This window comes from Periplaneta americana, chromosome 10 (assembly GCF_040183065.1).
Source record: "Periplaneta americana isolate PAMFEO1 chromosome 10, P.americana_PAMFEO1_priV1, whole genome shotgun sequence".
In the NCBI taxonomy this organism is placed as follows: Eukaryota; Metazoa; Arthropoda; class Insecta; order Blattodea; family Blattidae; genus Periplaneta; species Periplaneta americana.
Genome location: NC_091126.1, coordinates 121924066 through 121951571, shown reverse-complemented (window position 1 = coordinate 121951571; position 27506 = coordinate 121924066). Strand labels below are relative to the sequence as shown.

Below are 27506 nucleotides of genomic sequence, written 5' to 3'. Positions count from 1 at the left end.
TTAAATTTATTGTTCAAGAAATGTAATTGAATTGAATTGTATCAAATTCCTAATGCTCACAGTCAAATTTTAGTAGCTAACACTGAGTTCTGTTAAACGTTGAACATAACTTTTTCCCAAATAGAGCAGGACCTATTTTCGTCAAATATTGGATGAAACCAACCAATCAGCGAAGCGGGTGTGTGGAAGCAGCACTATCTGGTGTGCAGATTCTGAAGTTCAAACCTAAACATTAAACATAGCTGACTCGGTACCTGTTTTTTTTTAAGATGGGACATGACAGCGCTACGATCGGAAAAACAACTGAATGTCACATAGCGTGGTAACAACGGTTGAGTTGTCAAAGTTACAGTTCCCACGTGTTGAATGATCAATAGCTCCCTTGGCAACATTTATTGTGCACACAATTGATACGTTTCGTGTTTTGGTTTTTGTATTGTTTTTTATCTTCGCGTTAATTGTCAATGAATGTTTTATCTAACGTCAATTGCTAGCTCCCATCAGCTGCTGTCAGCGTGGTAGTCCATATTGGCAGCAACATAGCGTTGTAGTTCCAAGCTCGGCCGTTAAACTGTCATGTCCCATCTTAAAAAAAAAAAAAACAGGTATAGGTGGAACAAAGAAGTTGTGAGTCTTTTTAGTAGACGAATGACAATCACAGATTTCAAATGAGAAAACCGTGCAAAATATAACTCATAGATGACAAAGTAAACAGACTCTAGTCTCATAACTAGAGAAATTGGATGAAAACTTTTACCGTGAGCAACGAACTAATTTCATAAAATATTTTTCAAAACTTTCATCATATTTATTGTACAATAAATTTAACGAACAGGCATAATGTTGGACAGAGCATGTTGAATTCTGAACAGAGCTCACAACAACTAACCATTGCTTGTCGGATTCTTTCAAAGAGCCCAGGGATAGTACTACCGAGTCCGCTGTAGCCAAAATCCTGTTTAAGATGAAAAATGTAATGTTAAGTGTCGTAGTAAGCAAGTTATTAAAAATGTTGTTCCAATTCCTCCTCAACATTTACAGGAATGGCATTCATTAACATACCCATATGACCCCTTAAGAAAAATTCCAGGCTGGTGAGGTTAGAAGACCTTGGTGGCCAAGCAACAAATCCGCTACTGTCAATCCACTTGTCTGTAAAGACATGGTCCAGGAACGCACGAACTCTATGTGTGAACTGTGATGTGTTGCCATCATGCTGCAACCACATACGTTGCCTTATCGACAAGGGAGTCTCCTCCAGTAAAAGGGGAATTATTTCTTGAAGAAGGTGCAGGTATATTCTGCAGTTGAGACGGGCTGGAAGTAAGATGGAACCAACCAGCGTACCACCTGGACAAACAGCATTCCCGAATCTAACACCGTTTAACGGGCTAATGGCGCAACGCCGATCCTAAATTGTCTGACAAAAATGTTTGTTTCGTCCTCTTTTACCATCCATTACATTTAATACACGAACTTCTGGGACACCTGCATACAGACTCACATAAATGAACACCTAACAAGTCTTAGGTTACTGGAAAATCATCTAAAGATTCTAATAAAATAATGTTCTTTCATTTTGTTACCATTTAATTTACTTTATTATTATAATATTCATGGTATTCATGTGGGTTTCGAAGATCGACCTTCTAACCTAGTGAATAGGAAACTTTTAAGACATTCTTCGTTGTTCAATAACTTATATACTGAGAATATTACAAGGATATATTAAGTGGTTACCTCTGTGGAGCTTAGTACTGAAAAGCTCAATCTATCTGTACATGATCCGTAGTCCATAGTTTACTTTCCTTCTGTTGTAATCTCAATGTCCAATACAAGCGATATATATTCAAAGCACGAAGTTCGTCACACCTTACAATCTGCCATCTAAATTCAGAAGAATCTCGAGTGTTTTTCTTCTCATGAGTTTGGCTGAATAAGAGTCCTTTCTGTTCCAGGAGGTACTTTCAGTTCGGCAGCCGGCTCGACCTGCAGCTCTCGTTCTACAAGTCCGTCCTCCTCGGCCCATTCTCTGATCCCAACTGCCGCCCGCGCGTGTGGTCCTCACGACAAGCACCTCCCCAATGCCAGGTATGAAAAATTATACTAAACTTAATGTTTTTAAGAACATGTTTCTATTCGACTAATAACACACGTTGCAAAGAAAGTAGTGCCGTATTGAATTTTCTGACATTTGAATATATTGCTTTAAAATATTTGTTAAATACTTCTGGTGTAGCCTATATGTTTGATGGTAAGTAACTTCAACACAGTTTTGATATAATGTGCATATGTTTCTTCTACGAGTAATTTTCAGGTATAAAATCGTAAATCTCTGCGAATTAGGGAATTATCTTTGTTATATTAATTTATAGCGTTGCGAATTTTTAGTTATTTGACAAACATCTACTACATACTTCTCTACTATTCTACACAACAATACAGTAGAACCTCGTTAATTTGAATTAATTGAGGAGATAAATTTGACTAATTATCGAAAATTCGGATTAATTTAAACAACCTAACAGAACTGTAGAAAGTGCATTAAAATTCCGTTTACAGTAACAAAATATGTCTATTATACATTTAAATAGCATAGACCTAGTATATAGAGTGTTCAAAAGCATGGAATATTACTCATAACTTCTTACATTTTAATTTTACAAAAAAAAAAAAAGTTTTACGTGGTACAGTTATTAAGTTCTAATACTGAGCGCATAGTGGCGTTGTGGTGCACTATAGCGCATAGGTGGCGCCATGGTATGATACCTTGTCAGTTAGTCTCTCGACCCAACAAGAGACAGTTGAGTGCATGCACTGTAAGCAGAACTACGGTCTTTGTTGTGACGGTGATTTGAATGCGCACGTCGGAACCCGAGATGTCACAGTTTGAGCAACGGGCAAACATCAAGTTCTGCCAGAAATTAGGCAAAACTGCTGCCGTAACGTTTCAAATGATGCAGCAAGTTTACGGTGAGGACGCAGTGAGTCGCAGTGTTGTGTTTAGGTGGCACCGACGTTTTTTGCAAGGAAGAGACAGTTTGGAAGATGATGTGCGTACTGGTCGGCCACAAACAATTCGAACTGAACGCAAGATCCAAGAAGTTGCAACGTAGGTGCGTGCTAACCGCTCCCAATCGGTAGACGATAGCGCAGCAACAGTAGGGGTCAGCCATGGTACTTGCTACAAAGTTCTGTCTGATGACCTGAACATGTCTCGTGTTACCCAGTACAGTGTGCCACGAATCCTGTCGCAAGACCAACGTGATGACCGTATGACGATTTGTGGTGACCTCATCAGTAGTGCTGACGATGATCCGACGTTTCTGAACCGGATAATAACTGGAGACGAAACTTGGTGTTTCCTTTACGATCCGCAACTGAAACGACAATCCGCCACCTGAAAAACGCCGTTATCACCACGACAGAAAAAACCGCGACAAGACAGGTCAAAAGGCAAGATGATGCTTGAACTGTTTTTTGATTCAAATGGAATTGTTCACATGGAATTCATCCCAGAAAGTGCAACTATGAACAAAACCCGCTACAAAGAGATCATTGGCCGTTTACAAGATTCAATTCGCCGTAAGCGACCTGAGCTGTGGCGTACAAAGAATTGGCTGTTGCTACATGACAACGCTCCTGCACATCGTTCTGTCCTTGTCCAAGAGGAACTTGCAAGACAACAGGTGACAGTTCTTCCACACCCTCCGTACTCACCTGATCTCGCACCATGCGATTTTTTTCTCTTTCCCCGCATGAAAGCAACCCTACGTGGGCGTAGATTTCATTCTTCCGAAGAGGTCATGACTGCCACAAGAGAAGCCATAGGGACCTTCTGCCAACATCTTTCAACGGTGCTTCCAGCAGCTATATCAACGTTGGTAAACGTGCATAACGGCCAACGGAGACTATTTTGAGTTAGGATGTGGTTCTGTTTAAATGTACGCCGTGTTATGCGGCATCTTATGATACAACCAGATTCTTGTGGGAGCCTACCCTCCAGGCGTCAAGTCTTAGAACTTAATGACTGTACCACGTATAAAAAAGCTATTGGAGATAAACCATGCAATATGATACCAGCATTCGAAAAAGTTATTTATTCAGGTATACAGGGTATGACAGTAAACTTTATTTTTTTAAATGGTACCCTATATTAAAATTTACATATTTCGAATTTCCATTACCTTTTACGTATGAATGTGTAGAAATTTTACCCATTCGTCGGTTTCATGTCTTTTAAATATTTATTAAACTTCCTTCGTTAACTTCAAACTTGAGACAAATAAGTATGTAAAATCAAGTTGAGCAGGCTATAAAACTAAACAGAACACTATTACCAATCAAACTTGACAACAGATACTCAAAATGAGAACCATTCACAGTCAAATAATGTTCCAGTCTATCACAGAAACAGTTCATTGTAGATATAAGATGGAACAGATCAGTAACTGTGAGAAAGACAATGGACTGGGATATTATTTGGCTGTGAATGGTTCTCATTTTGAGTAGGCCTATCTGTTAAGTTTGGTTAATAATAAAGTTTCTTTTAGTTTTATGGCCTACTCAACATGATTTTACATTTGTCTCAAGTTTGAAGTACACGAAACAGTTTTAATAAATAGTTACGAAACATGAAACAGGTGAATGAGAAAAATTTATACAAAATTATACGTAAAATTTAATGGAGATTAGGAATATGCCATTTAAAAAATAAAATTTACTGTCACATCCTGTATGCCTCAATAACTGACTTTTTTCGAATACTGGTATTATATTGTATGGTCTATCTTCAACAGCTTTTATATGAAACTTTTTTTTTGTAAAATTAAAATTTAAGAAATTATGAGTAATATTCCATACTTTCTGAACACTCTGCATATAAAGTGTAAAGCAGTACAATACAGTGCATGCGTTGATAATAAATGAACTCGACGGACCTGCCTCTGCGTCACTTAAAACGCTGGCTGCAGAAATTGGTTTAAAATATTAGTCTATATTCTGTTGGGGCACTTTGAATTTTATTTCCTCCACTGATAATTCGCGGAGGTATCTCAAGAGCTCGTAGTGTCTAACCTCGCATTCGCAAGTGTTTTTGTCCGGAATAATGAGGTTTTAGTATACCTATAGAATATATTGAATTTTCACGTGTTCTTAATACGTAATGTGGTAGTTATATATAAATAGGTATCTCAGTTGAACACTTGCCGAAAAATACATTTTTACTATTTTCTTCGTTCTTGTAATTAAAGATGTGGTTTTTTATGTCATTTTCATTACAGTAGAGAGTGGACATAAAGTTAACGCTGGAATTTATTTGTTTCGGACTTATCTTCTAGTTCACTGAGTATTAAAGAAAGGATGGCTATTGTCGGTGCCAGATTGCACAGTTTAACATATGCACAGGTGTAGCAGGAGTTTGTGCGTAAATTCCGAAAACCGGCGCAAACACGTGCAAACATTCGACTCCATGTCAATGAATTCCAGAGAAGAGGAATTGTCTCCGATAAGCCACGTATGGTAGACTTTCTGTGCCCGAGGAGACTGTGGAACATATTCGGGAAGCCATCGAGAAGAGACCTCAAGTATCGAGTCGTCGTTTAAGTAAGTTTCAGGATCAACGGTTTTGAAGTTTACACTGAAAAAGCAACCTTATCACATTTTGGTGCTGCACAAAATAGGCGACGAAGGTTATGCAGCTTGTTATGATTTAATTTAGGCTGTAAACAATGAACATCTCTTGGATCATATTCTGTTTAGTGTTGAGGCCATATTCCACACTTGTAAAGTTAACAAACGCAATTGTCGCGTATGAGCCACCACACCATTCCTTCGAATGGCAAAGAGACTCGTCTAAAGTGAATGTGTGGCTTGGATTCATGAAAAACCACTGTTTATGGTCCTTTCATGTTTACGGAAGCTACCATTACATGTACTGTAAAATTTACCTGGAAATGCTGGAAGAATTTCTGGAGTCACAGCTACAGCAGAATGGCATTATCGCCACGGTTGTCTTTCAGCAAGATGGAGCACCCCCTCATTTTGTACCTCAACCATTGCTTTCCCAACAGATGGTTTGGCAGAGGTTTACTACGAGTATGATCATCACTTTCGCCTGAGTTGACGCCGTTAGACTTTTTTCCCGGGGTTTTATCAAGTCACGAGTCTACAAAACCAAAGTAAGAGATCTACAGGACTTGAAAAATCGTATTCAAGAAGCATCTGCAGTGATTTCTGGCGACATGCTTGCGAATGTCTTTAGGGATACATTCGAACGTTGGGCACAATGCTTTGAAATGGATGGTGGCCATGTTGGGTTACGATGAATTACATATGTACATACCATTACAATACTCCTATACAGTTCATGTCCGAATAACTATTATTTCATGAAAATGGATCCATTCTGTATACATTAACCTGTGACTACGCTACAAGAATTTCAAAGAACAGTAAATAGAGCTTACAAGTGCGGTTACCGAAAATTTTTTCGCACAACAAATAAAATGGATTGCGAAAGATTGAAGTGGAAACGTCTTTGGAACATACGAAATACAAACGGTATAATAGCTTCAAAATCAGTTTTAACAATGACCTAAAAATAGCATTTTAGTGGGTCAAAATTTGCGAATTTTACATTTTATATTTTCATTAGCTATTAAAGAAAGGGATAGAAATCCTGAGTAGATATCTCATCTCGAGAATCCATTGTAAATAAATTACATTACTTGATTGTAGAAATTCGGAACTGTTTTTTATTTAATTATAAAGACACCATCTGAAGAATGATTTTATTCGGTCGAAGTTAAAATCATTATAAATGCACAATTCTAATTATGTTTTTTTTTTTTTTTTTTTCACTGGTACTGATGTTGTTAGATATTTCAGAGATTGATTCTACGTATTTATGAACATATTTCACAATAATATGTTATATGAAAATCTTTGCCCAAATCGTCAGTTTTGTTTTTTGTTAATAGTCTTAAAAAATACTTAGATTATGGATTGAAATTCACTGTGGCAGGGTACGAAGTGGCACTCCGTCTTCGAGCACCACGACAAGTCCCTCGTCACCCCGTGGGAGCAGCGTCTCTCAGCGAGCGAGTACCGAGAAGAACAGCGTGTTAGGCAGCCTTAAGCTCTTCTCTTATAAAGACAAGGGCAGTGGCGGCGGAGGAGGTGGAGGTAGCGGCCGCGCCAAAGGAGGTGAGCATGCCCTGCGCTCATGTGGTTTGCAGAGGATGGAAATATATCGATGGTGTTGAACAGCAACCTCGTATGCCAAAATATTCAATTTTACAAGATAGCGAAAAAACATTTTAATGATTTGATAATGTACAAGTGTACGACATAGGAGAGTATTTAAATTTCTTCTTCTAAAGTTTATGTCCATGCTTTAACATAAGATGTGTTTGAAGAAGATTCGGGATGAACTTTTTGAAAGGGATCAAATGAAATCTTGTTTTATTCAATTTCTTTTTCCTCTTCTTTTTTACATATGAGGTTGCTGTTCAAGACCATCGATATGCACCAATGACCTTGGAAATATGTACTTAAATATTCACCAAAAATTTAAAAATAAACTGACTATGGAACACTTTACTGCACTTTTAATGAAATATCTAGATAACTTTGAATTATATTCTTACTTTCAAAATATTCTTGCAACAAATATCAAATAACTTAATTTGTATTAATGCCAATGTTTCTGCCATGTAAACCATGGCAGTAAACTATAGGCCTAAAGGTTTTTCAGGTTTCCTTTTGTGAAGAAATGCCTTTTATCCAGTTAATACAAGCCTGCATGCTGAAAATGAACGTTCAGCATCACAAGATGTGATGGGATAAACTTATGATCCCCAGTACTAAGCCAAGAGTTCATCTGTCCCTTCAATACAGACTTTCTGCAATTGACTTAGACCACTAATTTTCTGGCGCACTATGATGAATTTTATTTTAGAGAATATCTCCACGCTCCTTTCAGGCTTACTTCTATATTTTCAGTTATCGCCAAGAAGTTAAGGAGAGGTAGACCCCTAGTCTCCAGTTTTTCAATGGCCTTGGGCAGGAACAAGTAGTGTGCTACTAGGAATTCCAGGCATTCCTGCAGACCAGGTTAATCAGAGCCCTGCACCGTATAGACATTCGCTGTAATTTAAAGTCTGTTTTCCGTAGTCGTCTGTTTCTGAACTGTTAATAATGTACCTTGTGTTAATAAGCTGTTTCTCTTCTTTTTCTTTAAAGCTGGCTCAAACTAAGCGCTTAAGCAACCAAACATATTGGAACGTTTGGCTATCCCAATGAATAATGAATTCCTTGAACGTGGTTGTGGCAATTAATTATCCCTCTCCCTTCAAGGACCTTTTCAAAGTTTCTTCTTAAAAATGTGTGAAAAAATGGGAAAATAGGCAATTATATGCAATATTAAATTAAAATGTTTACTTTTCACCAAACTGTTGAAGTATGCACAATATGAAAAATACAATTGGTCTTATTTAATTATTATTTATTCGAAACGCAACGATGCTTCTTCAATATGACGTATCATTAAAAAACATTCAAATACTCGGTGTAGTCATAATTTTCAGAACTGATTTTAATTTATATCTTACATTAAAGAATTAATGTTCTCATCGTCCATCATCATCATCATCATCATCATCCAGATATTAGGTCTCATTGGCCTGTTATGTCTTTAGAATAATTATTTGTATATATTTATTTAATGTAATTTATTTTATTAGTTGGTTTGTATTTATTATTTAGCATTCATATCTCTGTTTGTTTACGTATATAGGTGTTTTAATTATCGTTTTATATAATAGTTTATATTTTAGCAAGGGTGAGTGAGTGCTCGCTTAAAATATGAAATTTTGTTTTTTCATTTGATTATTTTATTCATTATTTATTATTTACCTTACTTACTTACAAATGGCTTTCAAGGAACCCAGAGGTTCACTGCCACCCTCACATAAACGCGCCATCGATCCTTATTCCTGATCAAGATTAATCCAGTCCCTAGCATCATATAGCAACTTCCTCAAATACATTTTAATATTATCCTCCCGTCTACGTCTCTGCCTCCCCGAAGGTCTTTTTTCCTCAGGTCTCCCAACTAACACTCTAAAGCATATTTTATGGATTAATTAGCCTATTATTTACCTCTTTGCAAAACCATGTAGACCCACTTTTTCTTCTTGATGTATATTTGTCTTGCATGTATTTTATTTATTTATTTATTTATTTATTTATTTATTTATTTATTTATTTATTTATTTATTTATTTATTTATTTATTTATTTATTTATTTATTTATCCCATCAATCCATCCAGCTACCTACCTATTCACCCACTCATCCACCCATTCATTTATTTACCTATTTATTCATTTATTTGCTTGTCTGTTTATATACAGCGCTGCGTGTGACATCTTTTCGTCGCTGTTTTATATTGTTTCAAATCAATGTTCTGTCTGTAAAGAATTGCGTAAATAGTAGGCCTACTCGCCGTTTGAATTGCAGTAGTAACCTTTGTTTTTCACCACAACTCCATCGCTGTTACAGGTGGCACAAACGTGTCCAAGCGAACTTCCAGTTCTAGTGGGTTCAGCTCCGCCCGTTCAGAGAGGAGCGATTCATCCACCAGTCTCTGTAGCGACGTCAAGCCCTGCCCCAGGTAGGCTACATATTTTAATCTCGAATTGTTATAGTGATTTTTATTATACTACAGGCTAAACATTTGCACAATGTGAAAATAACCTTCTGGAATATAATATTTTCTGTTACCGTATAAAAGTTCTTTATATTTTCATGAAAATGTGTAATTTCGATGTTCCTTATATTGAAAATGCTCTTTCGGTATGCAACACCTCTTTTTGAAGGCATTGTTTTGTACTACTGGACTTGTTCGACTCGCGATTTACAAGTTAGTTTACCTGATGAACACTCAAATAAAATATTATATTATTAGAAGTTTATTACAAAAGTGAAACTGTATGAAGCCTTGCTGTGAGGTGAGAACAAGATGGTAGGTGTCTCATTGGCGTTTAGGAAAGTATTAAAAACATTGAAAACAATAGCTTTCTTTCCACTCGTTAGATCTTCAACTCTTTTATATTTGACTAGAAAACTCTGAACTACTCCGCACTCAACCATAATGTAGACTACCAATTGTGATACCTTACCTTCTGAATGACGTCACTCTAGAGGCGGCGTTTAAATATATCTATTAACGAGTAGTGGTTTATAGAGTTATTAATGTTGTAATATTATGGTAAATATATTTGAAATTGAAGTATAAATGATTTAACTTAGACTTTATTATTTTAAATCTTATTTAGAAAACTAAAAATAAACGATAAAATGTGAAGTTCTTTTACACCACGAGATGTAGGCCTACTGTAGTTGACAGCCAATCATGAGACATCACAGCACATTTATTGACATTAGGTTTCATTTTTGAGTTGGATAGACAATAGCGAAATAACGGCGGCCGTTTTCGCCAGTGGCTGAGGCAAGTGAGGCCGGGTCTCAGTTACGTTGCTTAATTAAACTCAAATGTTTTGTTTTATGTAACATATTAGTTATTTGAATGATACATATAACGTTGTAGAAACATTTGAAAACTCTGCTGTCTTTCAGAAAAATTTTTGCCTGAGACCTGATACCTTCTGGCCGTTCTGGTCGGATCTGACTTACACATTTCTTATGTTTACGCTGGCTTTGAGGTTGTGCATGGAAAGCTGTTAACTGAAGCACAATTCTTCTGCCTCGTTTGCTAGCCAGTTCTCACCGATCCCTCATCTTTCACTTTTCCCATCCATCGGTCTCTAGCCAATGCTGGTCTCAAGGGTGTGATGAGGTGACAGTAGCAATGGTGATGGCTCGTCACATAACATAAATAACATAAAAATTCTCGCTGTCTAGCAGGCACGAACTCGCACAATGTTCTCTCCCCCCATGTCTCAGTTTATGACTTAATGCGAGGTTGTTGTACTATTGTCTTCACAACTAGTACAGTAGTGAGTGTGGTCCTGTGATGTTATGTGTTTTGGGAAAATGGAAACCGACACAAATGCGAGCAATAACGATTAATTAATTAATTAATTAATTAATTAATTAATTAATTATTAGAGTTTCCTTTTTCGATAATAAATAATATTGAAAGAAGGAAAGTTTTAAATAAAGACAGACCTACACCATCACTGACAATTTTTTGGGAATAAAATCTTCAAACGCGAGCTTTCTATAATTCCTGGTTTGGGAAACATAAATGTTTATGTGGTAATCTGGAGCGAAATAAACTTTTCTGCGAGTCGTGCTTTTGCTGTTGAAAAAAAGTAATGTAGTCTCCTGAGAGCTTCAGCGACGTGAAAAATATTTTCAGAGAATTTAAACAAATGTTTCTTCAGCTGAGCAAAATACGCATTGCTTCATGACATTGAAACAGTTACTGGAATAAACTCACAGCACAGCTGCTAATTTGGTGACTAACATTTTGTTACTTTTCGTTAATAATAATAATAATAATAATAATAATAATAATAATAATAATAATAATAATAATAATGTCATCGGCCGCTACTGGTTTTCGCGGCAAATATTTGAGGAGTATAACAGTAAATGCCTCTGAGCTCGAGGCGTGAGGGAAGCGTCATTATAAAGCATTCTCTATTTCTACACACTTTCTGGCTATTTTCAAGTTTTTACGTGCTATTAATGAATAGAATAGTCATTATCTTACTTACGGCTTTAAGGAACCCGGATGTTCATTGCCGCCCTCACATGAGCCCGCCATTACTCCCTATCCTGAGCAAGATTAATCCAATCTTTACAATCATATTCCTCAAATCCATTTTAATATTATCCTCCCATCTACGTCTCGGCTTCCCGAAGATCTTTTCTTCTCCGGCCTCCCAACAAACACTTCGTGCATTTCTGGATTCGTCCATACGTGCTACCTGCCCTGGCCATCTCAAACGTCTGGATTTAATGTTCCTAATTATATCAGATGAAAAATACAATGCGTGCAGTTCTGCGTTATGTAACTTTCTCTATTCTTCTGTAATTTCATTCCTCTTAGCCCCAAATATTTTCCTAAGCAACTATTCGTAAAGACCCTTAACCTCTGTTCCTCTCTCAAATTAAGACTCCACGTTTCAGAATCATACAGAACAACCGGTAATATAAGTGTTCTACAAATTCTAACTTTTTCAGCTTTTTGACAGCAGACTGGATGACAAAAGCTTCTCAAACGAATAATAACACGCATTTCCCATATTTATTCCGCATTTAATTTCTTCCCGAGTATCATTTATATATTATGTTACCGGTGAACCAAGATATTTGAATTTTTCCTCCTCTTCAAAGGCTAAATCTCCAATTTTTATATTTCCATTTCGTACTATGTTCTGGTCACGAGACATAATCATATACTTTGTCTTCTCGGGATTTACTTCCAACCCATCTCTTTACTTGCTTCAAGTAAAATTCCCATGTTTTCCCTAATAGTTTGTGGATTTTCTCTAATATATTCACGTCATTAGCATAGACAAGCAGCTGATGTAACCCGTTCAATTCCAATCCCTCTCTGTTATCCTGGACTTTCCTAATAGCATATTCTATAAAATTGCTAGGCAAAGAAGAATTCATGAATCCCTGTGACTCCTGACCTTCAAGCGGTGTAGATATACTGTCCGCAGAACATACCTCCCTCTCTTGGTATCATTGCTCAGTTTACGTGTGTACGTACAAGCACAGTCTACTATATACAGTCGCGAAGCTTGAGGTGTTTTTTTGCAAATCTCGTGATAAAGCGCTCCAAGCGGTTAGCAACTACAAACAATAGACTGTCCATGGTCGACTTCGGACTGTGTCGTATTTCTATCGAGTGCTAGCTCGTTGTGTATTTCACATTGATGCTTGTGAAATGTTCGTTATTAGTTGTAATGAAAATGTTAATGGCTAAAATATAACGAATACAAAAAATCTTATCAATATTCGACCTATTACGCCTAAAACCGCACTGATGATAATTTCATCTATATATGGAGTTAATCTTCTCAAAACAATATTGGACAAAATCTTGTACGACGTCGACAAAAGTGATATTCCTCGAATGTTATTACAGTTAGTCTTGTCCTCCCATCTTAAAGATAGGTAGGATTATGGACTCCTTCCATTGTTCTGGTACAATTTCCTTTTCCCAAGTAGAAAGTACAAGCTTATAAATTTCGCTAGATAATTCGCTTCCACCCCCTTGCATTAATTCTGCTGGAATTTGATCGATACCTGGAGACATGTACTTCTTCAGATTTTCTATCGCAATTTCGACTTCAGAAAGTGTGGGTTCTGGTATACATGGCTCAACAGTTTGTATTTGAATTTCGTCCCGATCATTTCTATTTGGCCGTGTGCATTTAGTAGTTACCCATAATAGCTTTTCCATTTCTTCAGGATTGAATGAGAGTCTGCAAGCAAGTCACCATCCTCATCCTTGATCACGTTTACCCTTGCCTTATATCCGTTCTTAAATTCCGTTATGCCCTTATATAAATCTCTGATGTCTTTATTCTTACTATTTGTTTCTATCGCATTTAATTTTTTCTTCAAGTAATCTCTCTTTTTATTTGTAAGTGTACGATTTGCTTCCCGTCTTTCATTGAAATAATTATCTCTATTCGCCTGGACTGGATCCTGTAAGAATTTCAATTTTGCCTATTTCCGTCTTTCTACTACCTTGGAGCAATCTTCATCATCTACTATTCATAAAATTGCTTTTTACGTATTGGTAACTAATTTCGTTCTTCGGACAAAGGACGTTATTAAGGAGTTCGACATAATCAAATATTATACTTACGAATTATACAAATATAACATTAAGCTGTTCGACTTGTTCTACCGTCTAAATTTCGGTAATCTACCAACACTTCTCCCTTCATTTGTATATAAATTTTCATTTGTATTTTTTTCTACGAGGGTCGTTCCAAGATTAATGCATTCTATTTTTTTTTTTTTGTGTTGACCTATAACGTCAGAGTCAGATGTTGGTGGCGTTGTAGTGAAGGTTGAATCTTCACGCTAATGCCCTGTCAGTTTGGTTGTAGTGCGAAAAATGGTTGCAGAAGGGCAATCTACCAAAATGACATCTGACATAGAGGTGCATAAGAAACAGAGGTGTGTTATTGAATTCCTTACTCCAGAACAAATTTCACTCATTGACATCTATCGAAGCTTGTTAAAGATTTACGGAGATGATACAGTGGATGCAATCGCGGTGAGATGGTGGGTAGTGCGTTTCAACAGTGTATATGTGTATGTATTTATTCACACTGCAATGGGTATATACCCGGTGGCAGTGGTAACTAATTACACTCAATAAAGACAATAATAAACACAATTAATAATACTACTAATAATTAATACTAACAATAATTAATAATAATAATAATAATAATAATAATAATAATAATAATAATAATAATAATAATAATAATAATAATAATAATAATAATAGGGAACATCCTAAATTAAATGAAGCACGATCAGTTAAAATAACATTTAAAGTAAATCTAATTTGTACCTTAAACCTATGTTCGAACTAAAACCCACGAGTATGATATGTTCATATCTGCACAAGTACCTTTCAACATTACACTCATTTCGCTGTCAACTCACTCACTGCACTGGAACTACGACATATTTCACTGATTCTATCCTGATTTCACTAACACTTCAAAAACATTTCACTGTTCAAATACTTTGCACTGCCACTATAAACTATAAAGCTTCAGTAGCGAAAATAGGCGGAGTGTGATTCTTTTGTATGTCCTGCAGCCTGAATAAACTGTCAGTTCTGGCTAAATTGAAAGCCAGAATTTCCAGAGTCAGGCCGAAGAACACAAACTTTCGTTTACAACACAATAACAATAACGCCAGGCCCCATATGTTTTGTGACTATCGAGCACACTACATAATTTGGGTGGACTGTCCTACTACACCCACCATGTAGTCCAGATTTAGTGCCTTCAGGCTTCCAACTTTTTGAGCCTATGCAAAATGAACTATGTGGGCAACATTTTCCACATAAATATGCTGTCATCGCATCTTTAAGAAAGTGGCTTGCCTCTACTGCTTCAGATTTTTACAAGTGCGCCATACAGGCTCTTGTTCATCGCTGGAAAAAGTGCATAACGAATAGTGGTAACAATGTGGAAAAATAAGTGTATGTAACTGAAATCTTGCTCTATTTAACTATATTGTTATGCTCTCTGTGCCTATATACAGTTGTAGTTTGCGTGAAAATAAATAGAAGGCATTATTTTCGGAACGAACCTCGTACATTGTTCATTTCAGTAGCTAATGTAGACCTATAACGTTAAACATTATACGAGAATTGTATTTAATGTCAAATATTCTTTTAGTTTGCCCACACTTACAGGAACGCAAGAACGATAAAGTCTGCTTGCGCCGTAAACATAGCTTTTCCATTGGCAAGTACATATTATTATATCGTTGTTATGAAGTGCGATAATGACTTCAGAAGTATCAGCGGATCTTATCACCAGGTCCAAAAAAAATAATTCGATTACACTTATAACTTAGTGTAGACAGAAATCATTAGGTTTGTTCCAGCACGGTTCCGAATCGATTGTGAACTGCCTGCTTATGCGCAGTAGCCCAATGTGTGTTCCAACAAGTCTGGAACTGATTCCGAACCGATACTGAACTCCCAGTTCCCTGTTCCAACGTGCTTCAGAACTCGTTCGGAACGAGTGAAATTGGTTCTCAATTAAGAGCATAACTGGGAATTCTGAACTGTTGACGCATGCGCAGATAGTTTAATTTGAAGTGACGGTTAAAATGCTTCGAGACTAGGCAGGTTAAAATAAAAAAAAATAGTCGATCATGAGTGACTTGGAAGGTGATAGTGATACATTTTATGACGAATTAAGTTAGGAAGATGAATATAATTTTAATATGAGAAGAAACTCCGAAGGTCTTGATATCTTGAAAGAACAGTTCAAGACACGTTCCAACAATATAAAATCCCGAACTAGTTCTGACACCGTACACAACTGGTACATGCGTCGAAAGAAGTTCGGTATTAGTTCGGAACTCGTTCTGAATTGCTTGCTAGAATAAACCTATTATGAACTAATTCCAAAACAATACATAAACAGTATAATATTATGTTGCGCATGTACTCTTGTAATTTTATATAATTATTAAAACACCTTATGATCTTTACTGCTTTAGTTGACAACATGTTATATTATGCAAATCTAGTCTTTCAGGTAAAGCTCTCTGTAAAGCAGATTTGAATAATTTCAAGGGAAAAATTGTTCCGGGGCCAGGTATCGATCCCGGGACCTCTGGTTGAAAGTACCAGCGCTCTACCAACTGAGCTACCCGGGAACTCCACCCGACACCGTCTCAACTTTTCCCTTTATATCCACACAACTCGCTTGGGCTGACGAAATGCCAGAGACCCACATCGAGTGCACACAATCTCTGTGTGACTTGGAATTGTGGTTTTCTGTTAACGTACACAGTGACGTATATATTATGCAAATCTAGTCTTTCAGGTAAAGCTCCCTGTAAAGCAGATTTGAATAATTTCAAGGGACGGCTCGCAACCTGAAAAGTTGGTGAAGCTCTTTAATTGAGGGACATGATGTACTTACCTATTTTTGTAGATTAAATCGATTCGTCTGTCTCTACGAATGAATTTGTCAATGATGTCGTCATGAAATGGCTGCCTCTCAATCAGATCATGTAGAATTCCTTATGAATTGAGATGCACGCCAATGACGTTAATCTCCCTTGTGCCATTGAATTGCGAAGATTTGTCTTTATGCGGTCAAGTGCAGTAAAACTTCGCTCCACTGAAAAGTTTTGTTGACGGTAATGTCACAATAGGGAAAAGAACCTAAACTTATAGGTTTGTTCGATACGTCTTTGTTTTCTCTTACACGTTTTAGTGCTTGTATCAGCGGAAATGTTCTGGTACTCATGATCTGCACAAAGAAGTTATAGTACTGTTTTCAAACGACTTACTTTTAACAAATTTGGGAAAGTCTTTTGTAGAGTGGCAAGAGCATTAGAAGGAAAAATATTCGAATACTGAAGAAATTTTAGAAGTATTGGCAAAAGAGCAAAACTAAAACTCTTCAACGTCTTGATATCTAGTGTTAACTTGCATAAAAATGACGTCACGTATTTCAAAAATAATTGTGTGTACTTCTGAAAAAGTTCACCTTCTGACAGCTTAACATATTTCCGCCCTGAAAATTCACCGCTTTCTTTAGCTTAAAAAAAAAAAAAAAAAAAAAAAACTGGCAAACTTCATCTGTTTTCACAAAATCCATCCGAGTTCCATGCCGATTTTTTTATTCCAACTAACAAACAGGGCCAACAAAAAATTTTTTCCAAATAAGAACTACCGCACAGCCACTGATATTCACTGTACCACGCACTTTTAAAATGTTTGGTGTAAGATCTCGCACCGTTCCTTTTCAGATTTTTTGCCGATATATTAATAACAAGTGTTCGTTTCCCCGCTAACAATTCTTTTTACTTTAGTCGGTTATTTAACGACGCTGTATCAACTACGAGGTTATTTAGCGTCGATGAGATTGGTGATAGCGAGATGAGGCCGAAGATTCGCCACAGATTACCTGACATTCACCTTACAGTTGGGGAAAACCTCGAAAAACACCCAACCAGGTAATCAGCCCAAGGGAGGATAGAACCCGCGCCCGAGCGCAACTTCAGACCGGTAGGTAAGCGCCTCAACCGACTGAGCCACGCCGGTGGTTTCCCGGTAACAATAAATCTCTTTCATCACCTTCGGTCCATCGCGAAAATGGTGTCTGTAACACACTACACACTATATCGTTTATAGGATATATTCCTCGTTGTTAATAAACATATTTGAGTGATCACTTTCAAAAACAATTATAAAACTATCACTAAAATAAATAACTGCTTAGTTAACTTAATCTTCTAATATATCGCTTTAGCAACAAGACATAACACAGTCACTCTATTCACACGCCTCACAAACTGAAATTAACAGGTACAAAGAAGTGTGAACACTGTGAAAGACAAGGAATTTTATCTCATTGTATTCGCGTGCCGTTATTTTCCTTTCAAAAGAACCAAGCCAGGAGGCTACAAGAATGTTTCCAGCTACAAGAGAAATGTTTTGTCAGCGATTCAAGTACCCTCGCAGACAGGCTCTATAGAAATCTTACAAGACTTCGTTGTCATGGTTACCCGTAAACAAATCCGCAAATTGAGAAGCTCTACCTCTGAAAGAGGGATATAGCTGCAATTGTCACCCTTCCCCACTCTGCGCCAACCAGTAGTGACAATGGGACTAGTGTTCCATAATGCAGAATACCTAAGTGCAGAACATATCACAAAGCGGAACGTAAAAGACAAAAATGAAGTGAAATAAAATAAAATATTAAAATACTTGTAAATAAGTGAAGTTGCGCTTACTAAACAGGTGAAGCGCCGCTTCACGAGCTTCACCCGAAAAACCGGCCCTGGGTCCTGGACGAGGCACAGATACAGTAAAGAAAAAAATTGACGCATGTTTCATATCCAAAATTAGCGTCGAAAGTTAGTGAAAATGGGGGGGGGGGCGACGGAGAGATACGGACAGGCAGGATCACTCCGTTGAGGTGGAAGGGGTAGGCGGCAGTGAGGGTCGGCACATACATCTCATTTCCGTGCGTTTCTTTATTGATCACAGAGAAAAAGAAAGCTTTCGTAAGGTCGAATCAGTGACAAGTTAAGTTAGCTTAGCTTAGGGGCTATGCCTTGTCTAAGAATGTGCCCTTGTTTTTAAAGCATACCAAAGGCCTAAACTAACCTAATCTACCTATCACTGATTCGACCTTAACCAAAACTTGCCCTTGTGAATAAAAGGTATAGCAATTTTAATTGCTGAATTATTATTATTAAAATTCATAAACTGGCTGTTCTCGAATTGTTTCATGCATAGACGGCAATTTGCACTCAAATATTTAAATCTTTTTGTAGTAGGTTGTCTCGCCGACTATTTATAACTCATTTTTACATCTGAAATCATACAACAGAATTTAACATAAAAATTAAACGAAATTAAAAGATAAAAACTCGAAACTTAACTACGTTAGGAACACATGCCAAGTTTAAACTAATAGGCCTAGTAGGCCTAATGTATAGATTTTTGTCTTTACTTCTCTGGATCTTTCGGGAAAGTGAAAAAATGCAATTCTGGGTTTTGTCCTTTGTTGTTACTGCAATTTACAGCGGAAAAATAGGGTCCTTTAGAAATCCTCATTCTCCTAATAAATATTTCACTCCTATATTATCTTAATATATAAAATTGAATGTGGGTATGTATGTATGTATGTATGTATGTATGTATGTATGTATGTATGTATGTATGTATGTATGTATGTATGTATGTATGTATGTATGTATGTATGTATGTATGTATGTGATTGTTCTCTATACAAATCTACACGCTTTGACCGATATGCGCCAAAGTTTGCACATTTAACCTTCGTAACCAGGAGAAGAAGAACATAGCTACATTAAAATTGTGCAAATGGAAGTTAAATTAATTAAATATATAAAAAATAAAAATAAATAGATCAAATATTCATGTATTATATTAAAATGCAAAATCTTCTACAGTCAATTGTTCTTTATTATTGTCTGTTGTATTCAACATAGACTTTCACGAGGCCTTGGAAATTTTAACACGAAATTAAATTACATTGTTGTTACACATCATGAAGGCTAAAACTAGATAATTCATGCAATAAGTATCTTTACGCAGTCCAGGACCGTATTATGAATTCCTCGATGCAGTTTTGTAGATAGTGAGCAGACTGTTTTATCCAATTGAATTCTAGAATTCTTTCAAACTACAAGGATTGCTACCACATAATTTACTTAATATTGAATAGCCATAGTAGACCTACTATTGCGAAATATTGACTCACCAGAATTATGCACTAACAAGAATTTGTGTCAAAAACTCGTGCGAAACGTAATATGAGTGGCAATATTAACTGGAAAAACGAAAGAAGAAGATGTTTTTATCCCACGTATTGCTATTATAGCCATTAGATTTTAAACAATTATTATAAGTTATAGTAATATTTGTGATAATATTACAATATTATAATATTGCAATAATAATATAGAGCCTATTTTACTGCTACTGTTAACCCGTCTCTTATTAATAAGTTATGGTCACTAATGACTTGGCCGTTTATAGAAAAATATGATTTTCTGTTGTGGTAGTGTTCTACATTGCCTTCTCCAGGAGAGTGAATTCTGATGAGCATAGTCTCCGTTACTGCAAAACACCCTGAAATCCATGTATTTGATAGAATCCATGTGTTACAGATTGTAGTTTGGCCTTGAAGGAAATTAAATATATTGTGGGCAGAAAGACTTAATAATGCATAATGCCGTGGTACGATAAGTATTATCATCAATCACAATGTTAAATATCTTAAATATCCCTGTAGCATATAAAACTCTATTCATAGGTGAGATGGAATTATTTCGATTAGTCAGTTTCTTTGATATTAGTGGCACTTTCTTTAATATTCGTCACTAGGGAGGAGAAAACATAAGTAAATATGGTTCGTTTTGGTTTTATATAGTTCCATTGCCGAGGTCTCCGATAAGTTTAACAAACAGTTTATTTAGAAATAGACCAAAATTTAAAACCCGGGCCACGCCGGGTAATTTAAGCTCGTAACATATAAACTGCTAACTTTTCCCGTACCTATTAGTGTTAGTTATCTACCGCTTGCACCGCTAACTGTATGCGCGCGCTTGTTCGTCTGGCAAGAAAAATGGTCGAGTTTCCTTACTACTATATATAAATACATAGGTAACATTGCAATTTTTTTTTTATAGAACCAAAACTTACATTTGTTCGGATCAAATCTCTGCATATTTAAAGGACAAAACAAATTCTTTCAATCATTTATTATTATAATACACTGCTATCTTATTGTGACTGAGCATATTGGGAATTAAAACAATGGAGTACTGCGATACGAGGTGCTTTTGAAAAGTTTGTGGCCTGAGACGTAGATAGCATTGAAAACGTGTCATCTATGCCACCGAAAGTAATATTAAAACTTACGTGTTCGGTGGAATTTTGACTTTGTGATTCACTGGGAGTTTGCTTCAAACAGACATGCAGTCGATGCGGATCTTTATTCTCGAAAGCTAGAATGAGTTCAAGGAGTTTTGTGAGGGAGATACCCGACATTAGTTAATCGAAATAGATTAGTTTCGTCTTAAATTATAGTAACCATCACTGGGCCTAGAGAACCCTCGGTATGCGGGGGTGAATGTTTATAATTTAATATTATTTTACAACTCCCGCTTCACATATTCTTTTACAGTACTCTACTGCTGAAAATTGGATGTACCACATTGCCATTTACTATATCTCTAACGGTACTAAATCTCAAATTTCGTATAAAGAAAGATGTTGGAAGTGATTGTAGAATACGAATAATTACACCGTGTGAATTTGTGCAAAATTTATTGTATGTATTAAGTTAAAACATGAAATTTATAGATTAAGTAAGATATTTTACTTGTCCTATATATTTAAACCCATAAAAACGAATATTTATCTAATTTGGGTGCACAGTAAAGTGATTTCATTTATACCGTACATAAATTTTTAATTATAGTTTCAGAAAGTAAACTATAAATAGAAATATTTTTAGGAAATTATGAAGTTACTGAATTGTTGCGAACCGCATAAAGTTTGTGTGTCATCTTCACGATATATATATATATATATATATATATATATATATATATATATATATATATATATTTTGAGCTTCATAACAGTTACTATTATTTACGTGCAGTAGAATGAGAAAGCATAAATAGTGATTTCGTCGATGTTTTCGCGTTCATTCTGGAGTTGTTCCTCTGCAAAATGTTCCTTTTAATGAGAAATGTTATCATCCAGTGTCACCTTTCTGACTGACAATAATATCCATTGATAGAAATATTTGCGAAAATTTGAATTTTATGACTTCTCAATGTCTCAGTCATTTTATTCGCTTCAACGAGACGAGATAACGAGAAATCTGACTTCATTTTTCGAATTCGCCCTACGCTAAACACACTTCTCAGGAAAGTCGTAGGCGAGCGGAGCCTGCATGCCTTTCTTAGTAGATGAGTAAGATCTTCATTTCATATTCAGGTTGGTTCTGAATACTTGAAGAGCGCGAGGCAGCAATTTCAAGCAATGACTTATCTTTCCGACGAATAGGCAGATCTTGTCAGCAACTCACTATTCTGGATGATGAATACATCTATGTTACGTCACGATGTCCAGAACAATAGAAATTAAAGACACAAATAAGCAACACGAAGATTACTGTTTTACGTATGGCACATAAACATAAAAAGTGCTAGATATTCTTCTTGAGTGGAATCGATGATGCTCTTGCTTCGTTTTCGTTCGTTTGTTATGCCCGTTAGGGATGGGGATCTCCTGCACTGCGACAGTATATTGTACAGTACATAAGATTCATTCAAATTTATTAAACACTATTTTGAAAACCATACATAATAATTTTACTAAATGTTATGGTATTCTGTTTTCTTGTTTAATTAAGCAATTAGAATATATGGCAATATGTCCAATGGTGTACTTCTTTCTCTTTTTATAAATAGATACGTAAATGAATAGATAGATAAATGGATACAGATATAGATATATGATATATATTTCGTCACAGCATTTCTTACATGTAATGGTGGATTTCACGTATACTGTAGCACCATTAACAATCATTAGTCATTACAATAACACTTATTTAGAGTATACACTTTATTAAAAATACCCTATTCCTATTATCTATCTCTCCTTTTACTGCTCAGTCTATCGTCTATTTAATACTTATCCTACCTTTCTTTTGCTATTCATTATTTATTCACTAGTTCACATAATACCTTCTGTTTATACCAGTTTACTTCTATAGCCTATTCGTTATTCAGTTCGCTATTTGCTATAACAGCTTAGTTCCACCACAGTCTAGTATATACAGTCACGAAGCTTGAGTTGTGAGGGTGCTAGGAACAATAGACTGTGCCGGTACTATTTCGCATTGTCTGTAATGAGGCGATATTAGCGACCCTAGTGGTTAGCAACTATCTATGGATGCATATTTACTACGTATTGAGCTTCGTGACTGTATATATTAGACTGTGGTTCCACCATCATATAATTCCTATATTAACACCTTCGTTTGATGCCTCGATATTAATCTAATTCAGAACCATTAGACAGTTCCTACTACTCTTTTCTTGATCTTTTACGAGTTCACTAGTATTCATTACTCTCAAAATACAGAGCTATTTCAAATTATTCATCAGTTTTAAGAGACTACATAAAGAAAAATATAACACTTATAATAATGTATGATACATCAAAATAAACAGAAACTGCCCAAGTTTCGGCCACACTTTCACAAGTGTTCGATGTGGCTTCCTCTCGTTACACGACACACATCGATGTGATATTGAAGTTCGTCCTATACGCGCAGAAGGATATCCCCGGTAATGGTTGTAAATGCATCTGTATTGCGATCCTTGAACTCAACCAAAGTTGCTGGTAGTGGTGGCACCTACAATATGTATTTTACACATCCCCAGAGAAAAAAGTCACAGACCGTTAGATCGGGAGATCTAGGAGGGCACTGTAACAACCAACGAGCTAGATACTATAGAGAGGCAGAAGACCTCTGAAAGTTGAAGACAATTGAACATTGGTCCGCCATATTTTGCTTAGTCAAAACAAAGGGGCGTTGCTCGGATGTTGTAGGAAATGACTGTGATGAAGTTAGTATTATTGTGAATTGAGTTACATATTAAGACTATGTTAATAAGTAAAAAGTAAAATACACACAAAACTTTACGTTTTATAAAGCTGTAGGCCTATGTTTTTATTAGTTTCACTAAATATAGCCCAGATATTAAATGACAAGCTATACTCAATGCAACCAAAGCAAAGCACCTAAAGACGAATGAATGTATTCGGCAGAAGAAAAATAAATAATTTTTTGGCTTCGTCACAAATTTAATTACCTTACAGCTAATCTAACCTAATATGAACTCATGTAGCTAATTCAGTGCTCACCAGGTGATTTCAAGAGAGACGACGTATGTAACTAATAGGAGTAAAATATAGGGAAGGTAGTGGCGAAAATAAAAAAAAAATCCAATAATTAAGTTATTGAGAAAAATTCATTTGAAATTGGAATTAACACAGATACCTTTGAAAGCTGCAATTATTAAAACTACAAATAACCTCTTAGCATGCAACATAATAATTAAAGAATGATACTAATATAAAGTTACTCATGATCATAACTCACCACATTTATTGAAACGATAAGATACTTACGATTAACATTGTTTTCAGAAACAACAGGAGCCACAGCTAGCTACACTTCTTATCGCGTGATGGAGACATCGTGTACTCTAATATAATTTGAAACAAATATTGATCTCACACGTGTCTCGCAACTAGGCAGAGACTTTTGCAGAATAAAACTGTTCTTACATTTGACACAATAATGACAAATTGTGTGTGATGCAAGTGCTAACTTTCCTCTTTGTTAACAAAAAGAGCCCTACGCATTAATAAAAATAAAATTGGAGTTGGCCCTATAAACACAATAAATACTAAACTCTTGATGGTACAAACCTATTAATACAGATATTTCGCTTATGCTCAGTCCGTCTTATCTTATAATTCTCTGGGGCAATGGTACCTGTATTGAGAGGGTTTAATTATCCAGAAACGAATATTATGATTTGCGGTACATTTCATTTAAATCCGAGGGAATGAGACTTTTTTGGAAATTTTAAAGTCTTAATTATTACTTTTTCATTCATAAATCAGCTTTTTACAAAACCTATAGCGAAATGTTTAAATTAAATATTGATGTATCCGAAAAATATAATAATTTATTTTATTTTACTATAGACCGCCATGTTTTGTAGGGAATGGTCCATAGTACTGTTGGCCTCCGCAGGGAGCGCTTATCAAAGGTCTTCTGCCTCTCTATAGTATCTAACTCGTTGGTAACAACGCTCAGTCATCTTCAGCGCATCGCCCAATCCAACGGCGAGGGAGTTCCGTGTTCAGGTAACGACGGACTTCAGTGTGCCAACTTCCACAACACCAGAAATACAAATACAATAATAGAAACAATCAAACTATAAACAAAGTAAACCCAAACGAAAATATAGCTATATAGGCTACAGTCACACAAACTTTAAATGAGTTAGCATTGTCTTGAAGTTCACCAAAACAAAAACACATCCCTCGGTTCCTATACGCCCACTTAGCATTGAATCAATGTTCTACAGATCTTACATTTTATCTCTGTCGGTTAGTGACAGCTAAATTTCAAGTGGCTTATCTTATTCGTGGTGTGCGAATCTTGATAGGGGTAAGCCTGATATTTCTACTGAAATTGAGAATGGAAGTAATAGCGCACAGCAGATTGTAAGCACTTCTTTTGATGATACTACTGGTACTAGAGAAGAATTTCTTACTGATCGTACTAATTTTTCACACATTTTAAATGACCAGACAAAGAAGTTTATTATAGGGCATGAGCCTTGTAAACCCAAGATCCATTTTCGAAAGATCCTAAGCAAAAAAATAGATGTTTCTCCATAAATTACTATGAAAATTAACAAAATCTGGGTTAAAAATGACAAGAGAATAGTTATGTTATTCTAGGAAAGGAGACTTTTATTGTGAGCCATACTGGTTATTTGCTAACGGAGTTCAGCATCTTTTCAATTTGCCTGGATAAAAGGCGTTCGTGATTGGCAGGGCTTATCAAAAACAATTTTAACACACGAATTGTCTCATTCCCATATGGAGGTATGTGTTGTTCATAATGTCTGAAAAAGAAAAGAAGCGGTAGATTCTAATCTGGAATGTGAATTAAAGAAAGAAATTAACATATGGGAACAAATTCTTAATCACATAATGTCATCATCACATTATCAGTATCTAATCTAGCTTTACGAGGTCATAAAGAAGAGTTGGGGAAAGCTCAAGTGAACATTTTTTAGCTACTGTGGACTTATTGTTTAAATATGATCCGGTATTAAGCCAACATCATTATGCACATGGACCGAAAGCATCTGAAAAATACCTCAGTCCAAAAATAGAAAATAAATTAATTCAGCTGTTATCACAGAAAGTAGAGAATGCAATCGTGAATGAAATCAAGTCTGCACAATTTTTTTCTATAATTTTATTATGGATACTACACAAGATGTGAGCAAAAAGGTCAATTACTATAAGTAAAATTTTCAGATATGTTCATATAGTTTAAGATTCTTCTGGAAAACCTTATGAAATAAAACTAAATTAAAACTTTTTAGGATTCAAAGAAATAAAAGACCATACTGCTGTGTCATTGAAAGCCGAAATTCTAAATTCAATGGCTGAAAAGTGTAGGCCTATCTCATTAGCCAAATGCCGTGGCCAAAGTTATGACGGTGCAGTGAATATGTCCGGGACTTATTAAGAAGTAAAAGCAAGAATTGAACAAAAACAGAAAACAACTAAATACATTCACTGCGCCGCACACAATTTGAATCTAATTCTAAATGACACCGTTACAAATGTATCTGAAAATAAGATTTTTTTAATATAGTTGAAACTTTTTCAGTCAGAGTACAAAGCGATGGAAAATGTTATTAGGCTACTTACTAACTTCTTACTCTTTAAAAAAGCTTTGTCCTACACGCTAGTCATCAAGATTCGACACAATAAAAGCTCTAAACCATGGTTATTTAGATGTTATGAAGGCACTATTGTATGTGCATTTCGAACTGACGGATCAAAGTCATGTACAAACGTACAAAAGTACAAGCCACGCACGAGTCACTGAATTGAAAACTGTGAACTGAAACACCGGTAATTCCGATTGTCCCAGCTAATTTTAGTTGAGAATGGTCCAGGATTGGGGTAAGCACACGTGGCAAATGCTGTCCATTGCTTGACCTTGAGCCGCCAGTTTGAAATGCACAGATAACTATAATAATAGTGTTAGAATAAAAAAATACCAACGACTGTAATGAAGCCAGTGCTCTTAAAAACAAATGAAAAAATTTGAATTTGTTTTTCAAGTTGTCTTGCATTCCAAAATACTTGAAGCTGTTAAGTTGGTATAACAATTACTGCAATCTAACGACCTTCATCTTTCCCGAACTTCAATGATACTACAAACCGCTGCGAATTTGCTAAATGGCTATAGAAATAATTTCCAGGAAGCATTGTTATCCAACATGTCTCTTGCAAAACAATGGGGAGTTGACGCCAAATTTTGAAAACAAGAGATTTCGCAAAACTAAGAGGCATTTTGATGAACTGGCTCAAGATAAACGTCTGTCAGATCCTGAAAATATTTTAAA

At 35.9% G+C, this 27506-nt stretch overlaps 1 protein-coding gene across 7 annotated transcripts in view; it reads left to right on the top strand.

The window, feature by feature from the left end:
* Positions 1–27506, top strand: part of sick (sickie) — a 461315-nt gene that overhangs the window by 242196 nt on the left and 191613 nt on the right. For all 7 annotated transcript variants that reach the window (XM_069838099.1, XM_069838098.1, XM_069838100.1 and 4 more), the window contains 3 exons: positions 1959–2091; positions 7025–7206; positions 9564–9675. In XM_069838099.1, coding sequence (XP_069694200.1) covers positions 1959–2091; positions 7025–7206; positions 9564–9675 — 427 coding nt within the window. The remainder of the gene's footprint in view (positions 1–1958; positions 2092–7024; positions 7207–9563; positions 9676–27506) is intronic.